Source organism: Crocodylus porosus, unplaced genomic scaffold, assembly GCF_001723895.1.
Source record: "Crocodylus porosus isolate Cpor-Errol unplaced genomic scaffold, CroPor_comp1, whole genome shotgun sequence".
Classification (NCBI taxonomy): Eukaryota; Metazoa; Chordata; order Crocodylia; family Crocodylidae; genus Crocodylus; species Crocodylus porosus.
This window is the reverse complement of record NW_017728943.1, coordinates 83,317,471-83,331,979: the sequence shown is the minus strand read 5'-3', so window position 1 is coordinate 83,331,979 and position 14,509 is coordinate 83,317,471. Positions and strand designations below refer to the sequence as shown.

Here is a 14,509-nt window from a genome sequence, read left to right as displayed (position 1 = left end):
TGAACACCTTCAAGAGCAAATTGGATGCTCATCTTGCAGGGATCCTATGACCCCAGCTGACTTCCTGCCCTTTGGGTGGGGGCTGGACTCAATGATCTTCCAAGGTCCCATCCAGCCCTAATGTCTATGAAATCTATGAAATCCTCCAGTCTTCCTGTAGAATAAATGTTAGGGCCTTTCCCCATCACTTTTAAAATTTACATTTCAAAATGCTTCAACGCTTAGTACATTTGATTCTAGTGCAGGGGTGGCTGATCTGCAGCAAACATGCCATGCCGTAAGAATGTAAGAACTGCCATTTACTAGGTCAGACCATGGGTCTAACTTGTTCAGCATCCTGTATCACACAGTGGCAGAGAGCAGATGCTGAAAGAGAGTGAGAAGCATGTTACCAGGGGGGTTTTCCACTGTTCTTCCACTGACAGCCTCCAACATTTAAAATGTAGGAAGTTCTGATTCACAAGCTGTATCCCTAATTCTCATGCTCAATAGCTGCTGATGCACTGTTTCTCCAGGCATTTGTCCTGCCCCTTTTTTGCATTTGTTTGAATTGTCAGCTTCCACATTTTGTGGCAATGAATTCTACACTTCAGTTACACGCTTTGTGAAAAACGGCCTTTTGTTAGTTTCTTACCTACCTACTGGTTTTATTTTGTGATCCCTAGTTCTTCCATTTGTGGGTGGCACACAAGATCAGAGGCAACACAACTGCAGAAAGTAGAGCAGCAGATTGGGCAGGGGAAGGGGTTAGAATGGTGCTTAGGAAGGATTCAGGGCAATTTTTGGCAACACATGCCAGAAGGGTTGGCCACCTGCTGTTCTAGTGAGTCAGAGTCCTGTTCTTAATCATGCATGGATATCAGATCACTATATATCTTGGAATCTAAAATGGAAGAAAAATCTATCCTCATCTTTCTGCTCTCTGTCTCCTTCAGGTAATACAAACATGGTCAAATTCAAGCACCATTACTCAGACAAAAGTCCATCTGAAATCAGGTGGAGTTTTAGTTAGAGTTGGTTGGCCTTTTAAACATAAAAGTAAAGTTTTCTGCTGAGAGATGCTTTTTATTTTCTGTTTTATCCAAACGAAGCTTAAAATGAAAGCCAATCCAAGAAAAATAAAAATGAACAGCCTTCTTCATTATAGGACAGAAAATTCTTTCTTCTTGCTCCTAGGAATGTCTAGTTAAAAGGCAAAGCAAGACCAGTTGGGTGAATGAATACCACTCCATTTTCTTTTAAAGATCTGCCTAAAATGAATCCATACAAAAGGCTTAGCACAAGAAAAAGTTGTGATAATTAATAGTCCACACAGTTATGAATGATTCGGGTAAATATGTTATATATTGCATATAATTTAGTCTTCCTTTACAGCATTGATCAAAAAAGTTTCTGATTTTTTTCTGAATTGCATCTAGTAGTTTTCAGAAATATGGGTGTTGTTTTTGTTTGTTTATTTAGGAAGAGAAATTGATCATTCTTCCTTATAGGTTTTTTTGAGTCTGCTCCCTGTGAACTAAGGTATCTGACTTATATTTTCACTGCAAAGACTTGCATAAAATGGGCTGGGGTCATTCCAGCAATAGTTGGCAGCTATATAATCAGCCAGTAAGACCATTTAAGATGTGTGCGGTTCACCTCATATTGTTGACTCATTATAGCATAACAATAAAATGGAAAGGAAAAGCAATCAGTTAATTATCTCTGTCAGGGCCTCACTGGAGTGACCTAATTACTGACCAGGCTATGTCTCGTTGTCTGTAATCAGAAGAATGCTTGCAACAATGGCTAATTTAGCTGTAATTGCATGCAAATAGCTTCAAATATAAACTGTGCATGCGACTGTGTTGAATTTTAGCAATGTGGAAAGTTTGAATAGTCTGTTATATACTATTACTGGCATAATTTGAGACCAGAAAAAGCTTAATAAGTGATGAATGTCTTAAACGACTCATTTTATAGTTTAACTCATTAAGTGATTGATTTACTTGTAAATTCTCTGAGTTCTTGATTCAGCGATGAAGCCCATAACGTTTAGAGAGGACACTAAGACTCAGATTTTGTTTTACCTGTAAAACTCAGGCTAGAAACAGATGTTACCAAATGAAGCAGATTTCCTGTACCACAATGTGTTTCAGCACAGCTCATCTGCTTCACTGGATTGAAACATGCATCACCCTTTGTCCCACCCTTGATGGTGATCTCCTTGCTTTCCCTGTGATCGTGGGGAGTGGGTCTGGCTAAGCAGGAAAAGTGGGGCTTGCCCACTTATGGAGAGGCACCTAAGATTCCCTTTTGTCACCACTCTGATTTTCCTTTCATGTGGCAGGACAAAGGATAGCAACATCTATTTGCTCACAGTTTGCCCCAAGTATTTAATGGTGGCACAAACGAAATGTCAGTCTGTTTCCACCCTCAATTCCATATTTCAGTTATACAAGTTGGGATAAGAGAATCCATAATTGCCTCACAGTTTGATACCTTACAGATGCAAGGAACAATGTCCAAAGCCAGGGTTATAATGAGCTGTTAAACTAAGAGAAAAAAAATATTTTTATTCCCACTACTTTAGATAATCTTCTCTAAGCTTTGTTATTTGAGAGAGCAATTCAACATACTATCAAAAGGAATATAGTTCTTTGCTTGAACACAAATTATTTATTAACCAAACATAAGGAGTTCTCAAGCTCTCAATATCTTGCCCATCTTCAGACCAGTTTTCTGACATCCATGCATTTATTTATTCTAACTGTTAGCAGATCAAAAAGCTTGTCCAATAAGTTATCTAACAATTACAGCATCTGTGTGGCAATATCTACTGTGGTTAGATCTAATGGTTCATGATTCTGATATCATATAATAAGCACTTCTCCATAATGATTCGTTACAAGTTTTCATCTTCTTGAAAGAGAACATTTCAGTTAACATTTTGGGCTATCACCTTCAACTACCAGATCACAGGATATTTTAATGGGAGCTTGGCAGGAACAAAAACATCATTTTTCTGGATTAATCAAACTAAATTGTTTGACTTGTAACTTTGTACGATAGCCTGTTTGGATTTGAAACAGGTAGGTCATCGCTTAGCATTGGGAAAACTATTATACTGTGGAAGTAAATTTGCCATAAAGTACAACTAGATTTAAAGCTTCAAATAATGCAATGAAAGTGTTATACTCAGAATTCTCTTTTGCATATCAGTCATCATTGTAGTGACTGGCAATGGGACAGAGGTAACTTAAATAACTAAACAGGGTTGAACTAGAAGCTCCCATCATAGTGTAGCCTCTGTGCCATGAGAATTTTGTAGTTTAAAGCTATCAGTGTGGAGTATTTAAGAGGAACATAATTTCTGGGCAGACTGACTGCAGGAAATGAAAGAGTAAAAAACATATTCAGATAATGCTTTTCTCAAGGGTCTCCTTGACTCTAATCATAACTACAAACTTTTAAAACTAATTTCTTTAGGCAAGATTACAGGCTATTGTATCTACATGCACATAAATAGTATGTATTTAAGTAGTATGATATCTCTGGAGCCCAAGTTTTAATTTTATATCATAGAACCTAAAAAAATTAAAATTATGGTGTGTGTATATATGTATTTGAGGAGTAGGAATTTCTCAATTTTCATAGATTATTGATATAGAAACACTGTTTTCTATATCTAAAGATATTTACAATACAGATTATATGGAAAGCATTTTCCCAGTGATTTAAAGAGAATTACAACCTTTTAGTTTCTTATTATAAAGTTGCCTTCAAATTCCAGATTTAGACAAAGCCTAAATTATCTTCATGCGCTTGCATCTGCTCTAAATCTTGAAAAGAAGAAAAGTTAAGTCTTATCTCCGTTTTCCTAATCAGTCACCAAACATGACCTTCAGGTCAGCAACCTTTATGCAGTGGCAGACCGATGAGGGGGACGGGGGCAGGGAGGGAGCCTTGGCCTCCAGGCGCTGGCTTGTGACGGTGCTGCTCAGGCCCTTCAGAGTTCTTATCACACAATGTGACCAGGGCCAGCCTGTCCTATCTGTGAAACCTGCGGCCACAGGGGACCCCACACAGCCGGCGGTGGTGGCTACGTTTATTCTGTAACCTGCCCGCCTGCCCCATGGATTGGATGTTTAGTTACCTGTTCTGGCCAACCCCTCCCCCTGCACCCAGTGTGCCGGGAGTTTCACTTCCTTCATTTCATTTGCTTTGGTTACCAGCTTAAACAGGTAACCAAACAGGGCCGGGGCGGGAAACTCTAAGCATTGCTACAAGAAGGATGGGGAGCAGGGGGCACAAATGCAACCATTGGCCCCCTATGCCAAAAAAGAACTTCAACCTAGTTCTGCAAGCCTTGACAGAATTCTTTTTTGAATACTTGACAAAGTTCCTTATACTACCTTTTAGTTGGTTACTTGCTTCAGAGAAATTATTACATCAGCCAGTAGAGCCAACAGATTTGATGCCCTACCTAATAACATTCATATTATTCCTTCCACACACAATTGTTCTAAACTCCATCTTTTAAACTTGATTCTTAATAACATGTTCACTGTTTATCAAATGTAAAAATGTCATTTTCCTCGTTTTCTAATCACAGATACCTGCAGGCAGTACACGTACCCTATCTAAATGTCCAAAGGACACCTAAACATTATTTCAGTAAAGCAGAATACTGAAAAAATATAATTTACTTTTGTTGTCAAGGGATCTATCATGGAGCACTTATTCAGGACCTCTTACCTTATCTGGCCTCTCTGAGTACCCCAGAAGCCAACCTAGAGTGTCTTCTAGAGTAAGGAGAAGCTGAAGCTCCTTCTGACCTTGAGATCTTGGCCTTTCAGTTCCTGATCCTCCATGGTTTTTCTGTGGCCCATCTTCAGAAGGGAGATGGGAAGCATGGTGTGTAGGTTTCATAGACGTTAGCTGATAGCAGAAAAATGAGTGAGACTCAGAAATCTTAAGTTGTCTTCCCCTAGTCATGACTCCTTTACCACTGCCCCCTCCAACTGTCTGAATCTTATTATCTGTTCTTCACTGCTGGTTCTTTGCCCCAGTCTCCTCTTCCCATGCCTTTACATCCCATGCTGGGCTCTCCATTTACATCTTTCCTCCACTATTTCCAGTTCCAGACTTTTTTTCACCTGCTAATCTGAGTCTTTTACTCTTCTGTTTGCTTATCCCCATATCCCCATTACCTTTACCCAACCAGTTCCAGGTCCCCTTGCAAGAAACTTTTCTGGTCTGTCCCTTACCTTGGCTCCAGTCAAGCCCAAACCCACATGCCCCATCCTCACTGCCCTCCCATCTCACTTGGTTCAAAAGTACATCAAAAGTCCTAATGTGTCTGCAGCATAGCACCTTCTTTAAGTGTCCCCGAGTTCCAGCTTTTTTTCTTCTCCCCAACAGCCTCTATGTCCCTTCTCTTCTCATCTGTGCTAAACTTCTCACAGTGTCTCCCCAACTAAGATTTAGCTCTTGTTCTCTTTATATTTAAGTCAAGCACCTTTCACCTGCATGTTATCTGAGCCTAGCAGCTATTGCACTAGAAGTAAAAAAGCAACAAACTCCTTATTTTCACTTGCTTTATCAAGATCCACCACAGCATGCAGCAGCCCAGAGCTACAACTGCAGTGTGTCCTATTCAGTCCTACCCTGGAGCATACTCAGTGAACACAAAACCTTTGGGTAGTTGAGCTGTTAACTCTCCAGAAGTTCTGTCTTTTCATGTTTGAGGGGTACCCCTTGGAAGATGCCAGCTCCCAGTTTTCATGTCTTTTTTTGACTACAGAAAAATAATAGAGCAGTTTTTCTGTTACAAAAAACTTGGAAAGACCACAGCACGTCAGAATGACTTTAATACTATGGACTCTTTTTGAAATCTCTGGGTTTATCTTGTGAATCATATTTGCCCATCTAACTGTTCTAACATTGTGCAGCACCTTGTGGCACCCTTAAAAAGATCTCAAGGAACCCCGAGGTGCTGCAGCACCTTGGTTGAGAATTACTGCTCTACAGTTTCTGCTGAGAATATGTGAAATGTGTTTTTCTTTGTCAGAATCTTAATAACTTGTATACATTTGAATGAGGTTTCATGGGAATAGTGAAGGCTTATCCTTGACATTGCCCTCTGACAAACTTCATATCTCTGCTCCTAAGCAAAAAATTGCCTGCATGGTACTTACCAAAGAAAAGATTACCAGAATTTTTGATATGGAGAAAACAACTTTTTTCCCTAGTCTTGTTCTGGAAATGACTGGAGCACTTCACCTGAAAAAAATCCCCTAAAAACCAAGAACAGTCTTATATAGACACCCAGCATCAAGAATTGCACCCCAGAACAGTTAAAGTTTGTTAGATCTAAGCACACCTATGCATGCAACCTTATTGGCAGGCAGTTTCTGTCTATCATATACTTTTCTTCTGCAGTGATTTTTATTACTTCAGGTAGAAAATACCAATAATTGCAGGCCTTTGCTTTGGCCTAGAGCAACTGCACATCAGTTTGAGAAATCTATTTTGCTTACTGATGCACTTCATTTGGGCAATGACATTTCCTAGATTGGAGTCAAGCAAACTGAGGCTTCTGTGTGTTTGGAGTAAGTGTATTTAATCATCTGTAATAGTTCAGACCTGATGTTTCAGTTGTAAAACATGCCAAGTGAACAATAGTAAAAAGGCCAGAGACTGGTATGCATGCAAGAAAGGCAGTCAGTGAAGATGTAAATTGAGGAGTCAGTGTGTGAGAGACAAGCTAGAGGGAAGGGGAATGACAGTAGCAGGTAAATAGTGGAGAGGTACCTGGGGAATCAGATATCAGGCAGGTTATACTGTATCATAAATCCAATGTTTATATTTAGTCCATGATTAGTCCAGGAGATTTATGAAGTGAAGTTCATAGGCTCATCTTTGAAAAGTGTTTTGTAAATTCCCTTTCAGGATTAGAACTGAGAGATTGGAGAGAGTGGTTTTACTTGTGAGAAATGTGCCCCTGCCGGTGATAGGCTGTTCTTGGGTTTGATAGATTTCCTATGTGCCTTCATTCTCGTGCGCGGTTGTTGTTTGGTCTCTCCTATGTATTTTCCATCAGGGTATTTGGTGCATTGGATGAGATGTATTATGTTTCTGGAAGTGCCGCTGTAGGATCCAGGAATTATGATGGTTCTGTTGTGGGGTATAGTAATTGTGAGTGTGGTGGAGATGTGTTGGCAGGTTTTGCATGTCTTGTCCTGGTATGGTCTGGATCCATTCAGTGTGCTTTGGACCTGAGGAAGTTTGCTTCTGGTGTTTGCAAGGTTTGATACATGTTTAAAGGAAAAACTCATTCTGGCCATTAATCCCCCCACACCCCAGCCTCTCTCACCCACTGACTGCTCAATTTACATCTTCACTGACTGCCTTTCTTGTAAGCAGACCAGCCTCTGGCTTCTTTACTATTCGTTCTATCCAGGATTATTCATCGTGAATTAAGAGCAACATAATCTGACACATTTTTTTCTTTCTTTTAAAACGGTGATTCTTTCCACTAATCTTATCTTGGCAGTTTGACTGAGGAAGTTTTGGCTTGGTTTGTTTTTTGCACTAGATAGCAGAATCTGGAAAAATTTCCTAGCATTTCCTAAAAATATTATGAAGTGTTAAAATCAGGTTTGCTTCCCCCCATCTTCTGCTTTAATTGAATCTACAAGAGACCCAGAAAATGTTCTGTCAGTGTATTTAGGACTCGATGCCTGTCTGAATTATATGACTTGCTCAGAAGCATCGTACTCTATCAGTTGCAGCTGTTGGCAAAGTTAGTATTTTGACAAACTTGTGCAGAAGCTTTTAAATACATACATCAATAGGTCTCAAAAGAACTTGTCATGTTTTATGTTTCTCTGTAACACAAGTTGCACAAAATCTGATTAGAGTTGTTGGTAGGTTATTGCTGACTAAAGTTTGTTGGCAAGATTTCTCCATTATTTAAAACAAATCTAAATAATACATTTCTGAGCAACTTTCTATATTCTTAAATTGTTATTACTGTTTTAAAAAATGGAATGAGTGAAAAAATAATATTGTAACCAAAATGTAAGAGCTGTAATTTTGAAATACTATTTTAAATAATTTATCAATTTTTGTTAGAGTATTTTTACAAATGCAGAACAAGTTGTCTATCAATGAGAATTCTGTTTATAACCATGTCCCAAAATGCATATATTTTTCTCACAAGATATGACAAATATGTACCCCTTTACACATATCATTCACTTCCATTTTTTAAACCAATGTACTTCGTTGTTCACTATTAGACTCTGGCTGCAGTGGTGAATAAATGATTCCCATAGATTCTGTAAGATATTACCATTATAATACAAGATTGTATATGTGGTATAAAATAGAATGCAATGCTTTATGATAAAACCAACAAATGCTATGTATATCTGACCATGCAAGAACCTAAGGTTGTTTCAATTGTAAGAGCAGGTATGCTGAATTCCCTTTATTTTGTATTTTCTTTTTAGTTGGGTGTATGGTTTTCTTTGGGCTGTGCCTACTTAGCTTTGGAAGACTATGAAGGTGCTGCCAGAGCATTTCAGCGTTGCGTGACATTGGAACCTGACGTATGTATTATTTATCAAAGATTGTATTCACTCCCTACTCATGTAATAGTTTATCTGAAAGCAAGAAGGATGTCTATTACCAAGAAATATTTTGGTCTATTCCTTTACCCTGTGAGTAAAGCAGATGTGTTTAAAAAAAAATTTTCAGCTGCATCTGCTGCTTTTAACCAGTTTTTCTGTGAAATTGGTATGCTACTCTCCATTAGAATCATTCAGTAAAGAAATGGTAGAGAGTTGGCCTTTGTTATGGTACTTAAACATGAAGCTACAGTTAGTTCATGAGTGCCAGAGGCATTTATTATTCATTTTACAGGCATGCATCAAACCAGCACATGTCCAGCACTGCAACGTGAGCAAGCTTAAAAGCTGGATACCCCTTTTAAAGTACTTGTGTATTTGATGAAGGTGAAGAGGCTTACAACCTTACAGGAATTGTGGTGGCAACCATCAATCCTCCTGGATCATGGTGTATGCATGAAGGCCACCCAGACCTTTGATGCATATGTCTGGGCATGAATTTTTGGAGGAGTGGAGACTTTCCATCCTCTCTTTAGGCCACTGAGACAGAATCTAAAGACCAGACTGAGTCCAGATGTTTGGTGCCTTTACACCTGTAGTTATATGTGTCTGGGAATCAAACCCAGGTCTCCTGTGTGGTAGACAGGGCTTCTACCACTGAACAACAGGGGACTCCACCTCACAAGAATATTGTTTAAAAAAACAACAAGAAAAATAAGCAATAATCCAGCCTGGTTGTGCATAGTCTTTTACAGATGAATATGAATTGTTAGAATACAGTGAATGACTTCCAACATTTATGGAAGCTATGGGCATTTATACACCTACTTTTTTTCCTGTGACATGCTGGAGATCCAATTAATCGAGTCTGCTTCACACGTGAGCTGAGGTGAACTGCACTGTACTGTGTGCAGTTGTATAGCAGCCAAATGTGCGTTAGGAGGCAGAAAATGGCAGTGGGGTACTTTTGAACTAAAGCACCTCTGAGGTGTTTTCGTTCAAAAGTGTGCCGTTGCCATTTTGTCAGCACTGACGCACGTTTTGCCACTTATACAACTGTAAGCATCACAGCGTCAGGTGCTTCGCAAAGCGCCCGGCATTGCAGCACTTGCATGTGTAAAAATGCCTGATGTTCTTTGTTTTCTGATATAGCTTAGTCCTGTCCACATTCACATGAGCAGAGCAGATGACTTCTCAGTGGCTTAAATATGGATTTAATATGTGGGTAAACAACGCAGAATTAGGCTTTTAGTTATAGCAGATGAAATGTCTTGTGCAGAAATCTGCCACAAGATCTCTGCACCACTTTTAAGCCTCGTAAAAGGTTCCACAACACATCTTACATGGGACTTAACTTCTCTGTAGGCCTCGTGCTACCACATACTGCAGGGGTAATTTTCACTAAAGTATTCTGGATCTGTTCTTCCACTGAGTTTATACCAGTTATCCATCCTCTGTCCTTGGTGGCCTTACCCCAAATTTGCATATACGTAAATGTAGCTCAGCATGTCAATCCAGAGCAGAAATTATTTTAACATTTCTATTATAAAAATACCTGTTTGCGAAGCATATTTTACAATTTTGATATTATTACCATCTCAGTATTTACTATATTGTGAATGTGCATTTATTAATGCATGTACATGTGTGTGATGAGCAAAATGGATAGTGTCAACTGATTTTATAATAGTTTCATTCAAATGATTTTTCCTAAATAAGTGGATTTTTTTTAACCATCTCCCATGTTGTGATTGCAGAATGCTGAGGCCTGGAACAATTTATCAACTGCGTATATCAGATTAAAACAGAAGTAAGTACTTCAAAGGGATTAGCAAAAACTGCTTCCAAAATAAATACTTCTGATTTCCTTTCCTCCAGCACTGAACATATTATTCGTATGATGTGGTTTACTCATTAATGCTAGTTCTTTTCCTTTCAGTCCAGTCTCCCTCATGGTCTCCTACAATGATACCAATTAGAAGTCAATCACATTTCATTTCATTTATATACAGAAAATATATTTTAATATTCTTTGTAAAGAAAGCAGTTATTTGAACCCAAAGTTGTTAAATGCTTTAATTCATCACTCACGATATTCTAAGTAAAGACCAATCAAAATTACTCATATAAAAATTGGAAACTAATTGGAATGAAGCCAAAAAAGACCTGTCCATTTTAAAAACAGACTATATATTCAATCTTATATTGATTCATGCTATATTCATCTCAGGAGATTTGAGGGAAAAACAAGCAGTTTATTATTCACATCATGAAAGCAGATGTAGATCCACTTACATAATGGTCTGCTTGTTCTTTTCCTTCCAAATTAACCATTAATATAAGAAGACCTAACTAGAGACAGCTTATTAATTAATTTTGTTTCTTGAGTCATTATTGAATCAATCCTCTTGATAGCTATACCTTTTTAATAACACAATTTTTGCAAGTGCTAAGTATTTAAGAACAATATTACTAAGATAATACTCTATACTTGGACTTTGTCTCTGTTTATCTTATACCAAAAAGAAGGAAACTTGAGAATAAAAAGTATCAAACTCAATGTATTGAAACTGGCTATGTTCCATTTTAAAATCTGATACAAATTTAATACAAGTAAAATTGTATTTGTGTAAAAGTTTAGGAAACAAACTAAAGAGGAGACAAAGAAACAGTGAGTTCACACTAAATGGTAAACGATAAAATAAATTGTAAAGAAATACATTGTAGATGAGGAGATAGAAAGAAAAGACTGAAGGACAGAATGACTACTCAGGCCGAAAAGAGGAATAGAAATAAACATAGAGACCAAGCTTGCTTGACTAAGTGTCCTGTGCAGCAGTTCCTTGCATCTCCATGGAAATGTCTTGAAGGAGCTTCACAATCGATTACAAAAATCAGAGAGATTAAATTAGACAATATCTCATTTATTCATTTTCCCCATTGCATTCAGAAAAATAAAACCCATTCTTTGTCAAGGTGATAATAATACAGTCACTCAGATTTCACTGTTTTCAGTGTTTTCTCCTCCCATCTGACTTATTAACTCTCACTTCCCAACTTCTAAAAGTATGCTGGGGCACTTCATACCAGACACACCCTCTTTATATCCCACCATTTAGAACTGTTATTAACCAAAATGACACTTCCTCTGTCCATTCACAGCATAGAGTATAAGCAGTATTAAGGAATCAGTTCTGCTTTATTTTTTTACTTCATTATTATGACTCCACTTTTGTGATGATATCAGAGAAACACATAAGAAAAACTGTGAAATGTTTGATGCCTGTAAGAAAACTAAGAAGTGTTGGATAAGATTTTTATTCTTCAAGCAGTTGTCCAGTTGCTGTGGATTCATTCTGTTTCCCATACATGTGAGCGTGGGATCTTTTAATCAGTGTATTATATTGGAAACAAAGCCCAACATCCTCACATTCTCCTTACCTGCTGTGAAGACACAATGGGCTGAATTAGCTTCAACTCCCAGTCATTTCTTTCTTATTGCACGAGCAACAAGACACAGCTACAAAGTGTACATGGATCTCTTCCATGTGTTTTAAACTGTTAGGAAATGATTTTACAATTGAGGCTTATGTGTGCAAGAAACAGCTTGCTGTAGGTCTGGCAGAGTAGCTCTTCAAACTAATTATCCATGTGAATACTGATTCTACTCTGAGTGCATTTGTGCAGCTTCAGAAGTATAATTGTTGCGCTATGACCTTAAGTTCTACCTTATTCTAGTAGTTACATTTGTGTATGTTTTTGTAAGTTTTTTATATCATTTTAAAGAGCCAGTGGACAAAAAGAAAAGTAAAAATTAAATTGGGAGAAGAAGATGGCAGGAATCTTAGAGTTGCTTCTTGAAGTTGTTCAAGAATAGTCTCAAACAGTTTCTAAAGGCTGCAAGGGAACAGATCATACATATCAAATGTCTTGAAGGAGATTTGAGTAGTTCTTTTCAGACCTGGCCTTCGCATCTGCTACAGCTGTTGCAGCTTCTTGTGAAAAATCCACACAGGTTTGTCTGCCCTTAACATATTGTTTAGAGAAAGGAACCACATAAAAGATGTTCTTGTAGGCACCATTCAGATAAATACGGATAAATATTATCAAGCTCTACTGGCTAAATATAACTTTCTACAGTGGGAGATTATGCAACAAAGAAACTCCCTCAAAATGTTAGGGCTGAAGTAAATGCTGGTGCCTGAAAAGGCCAGTTGCTGGCAAAGCTGTATAGTCAGCATCTTTAGATGCTTCCAGCACTGTTGTTAGTTCAGTAGCTACAGCATGAACTATGTATAGGACATAATGGTTGTACTTCTTGGAAACTGCCAGCTGACTTGAGGGTGTCCAGCCTGTCAAGGTGTTCTTTCACCAGGTCAGTCTTGATGGATGGTAAGGAATCTCCCTCACCCGGGCCTCTTTGTTCCACAGTGGGCAGGGGTGTCCCATGGGATTGGTGAAAAGCTGATGCGAAGTACCCATTTAGCAAGTTTGCTTTTTCCTGGGCATTGGTTGTCAGTTGTCCCATCTGGTTTAGCAGGCATCCAGTGTTGCCCTTGCTTTTCCTCCAACTCCCCACATATCTGAAAAAGGACTTTTTATTGTCCTTAATATTTATAGGTAGCTGGAGTTCTGTTGCAGCCTTGGCTTTCCCGGTTTGCTCTCTGCAGGTCCAAACCAGACCAGAGTATTCCTCCTTGGTGGTGGTTCCAGTCTTCCATCCTTTGTAGGTCTTCCTTTTAAGACGCAGGAGGTCCGCTAGTTCCCTGGAGAGCCAAGGGGGCTGCTGTGCCCTTTTGCTGCCTTTCCTCCAAAACAGAATAGACTTTCCTCGTGCATCCAGAATTTCTCCCTTGAGGAGCAACCACTCGTCCTGAACTCCCCTCCCCTTTGGGTTGTGGCCCTTTAGGGCCTCACTGACAAGCCTCCTGATCTTGTCAAAGTCAGCTTTCCTGAAGTCGAGGACTTCCGTATTATTGACTGACTTGCCAGCTTTACGGCAGATAGTAAAGGTGATCAGCTTATGGTCACTGTCACCCAGATTCCCTTCAATCATTAGGTTGCTGATTAGGTGGTCCCCGGTTTCCAGTACCAGGTCGAGCGGTGCTTTACCTCTCGTCAGGCTATAGACTTCCTGAGTCAGATGGAGGTCATCCACGCATGAGAGAAAGCTTTGCAACTGCTCAGATTTGGCTGAGCGCTCCTCCCACAAGATATCGGGGTAGTTAGTCTCCCATGACAATCATGCACCGGGAGCATGCGGCCTCAGCCAATTCCCTGGCAGACTCCTGGTCAAGGTCTTGACCCTGGGTAGGGGGTCTGTAGTAGACTCCCGCCGTAGTATCTCCTGTGCTGTGTTCCCCATAGATTTTAATCCAGAGGGTCTCAAGTCCACCATGGGGGCCAATGTTGGCTTGCAGGGACATGTAGCTCTCCTTGACATAGAGAGCTACACCCCTACCCCTTTTGTCCACTTGATCCCTCCTGTACAGGGTGTAGCCATCTATACCTGTGGTCCAGTCATGGGTGGAGTCCCACCAGGTCTCCATTATCCCTATGACATCATAGTTATTTGTGTTTAGCAGGAGGACAAGTTCCCCCTGTTTTTTCCTCAAGGTCCTGTCATTTGTGTATAGGCAGGCAAGTGTCCCCTTGGGGACCCTTGCCTTGTCTACAGTCCCCTTGGGGGCCCTTGTCTTGTCTTTGGTTCACTACCTGGCTCCTCCTTTCCCTCCTTAGCCCGTAGCCCGAGACTGGGAGGATCGATGAGAATACCACCTGCAACCCAAATCTATTCCAACACGGAGGAAAGGCAGCAAGAAGGCACAGCAGTCCCCCTGGCTCTCCAGAGACCTAGCGGACCTACTGTGGCTAAAAAGGAAAGCCTACAAAGG

General features: G+C 39.5%; 1 protein-coding gene across 1 annotated transcript in view; it reads left to right on the top strand.

Annotated features, from left to right (window-relative positions):
• Nucleotides 1-14,509, top strand: part of TTC27 (tetratricopeptide repeat domain 27) — a 215,503-nt gene that overhangs the window by 173,964 nt on the left and 27,030 nt on the right. The window contains exons 14-15 of the mRNA XM_019549711.1: nucleotides 8,499-8,597; nucleotides 10,373-10,425. Of these exons, the coding sequence (XP_019405256.1) occupies nucleotides 8,499-8,597; nucleotides 10,373-10,425 (152 nt within the window). The remainder of the gene's footprint in view (nucleotides 1-8,498; nucleotides 8,598-10,372; nucleotides 10,426-14,509) is intronic.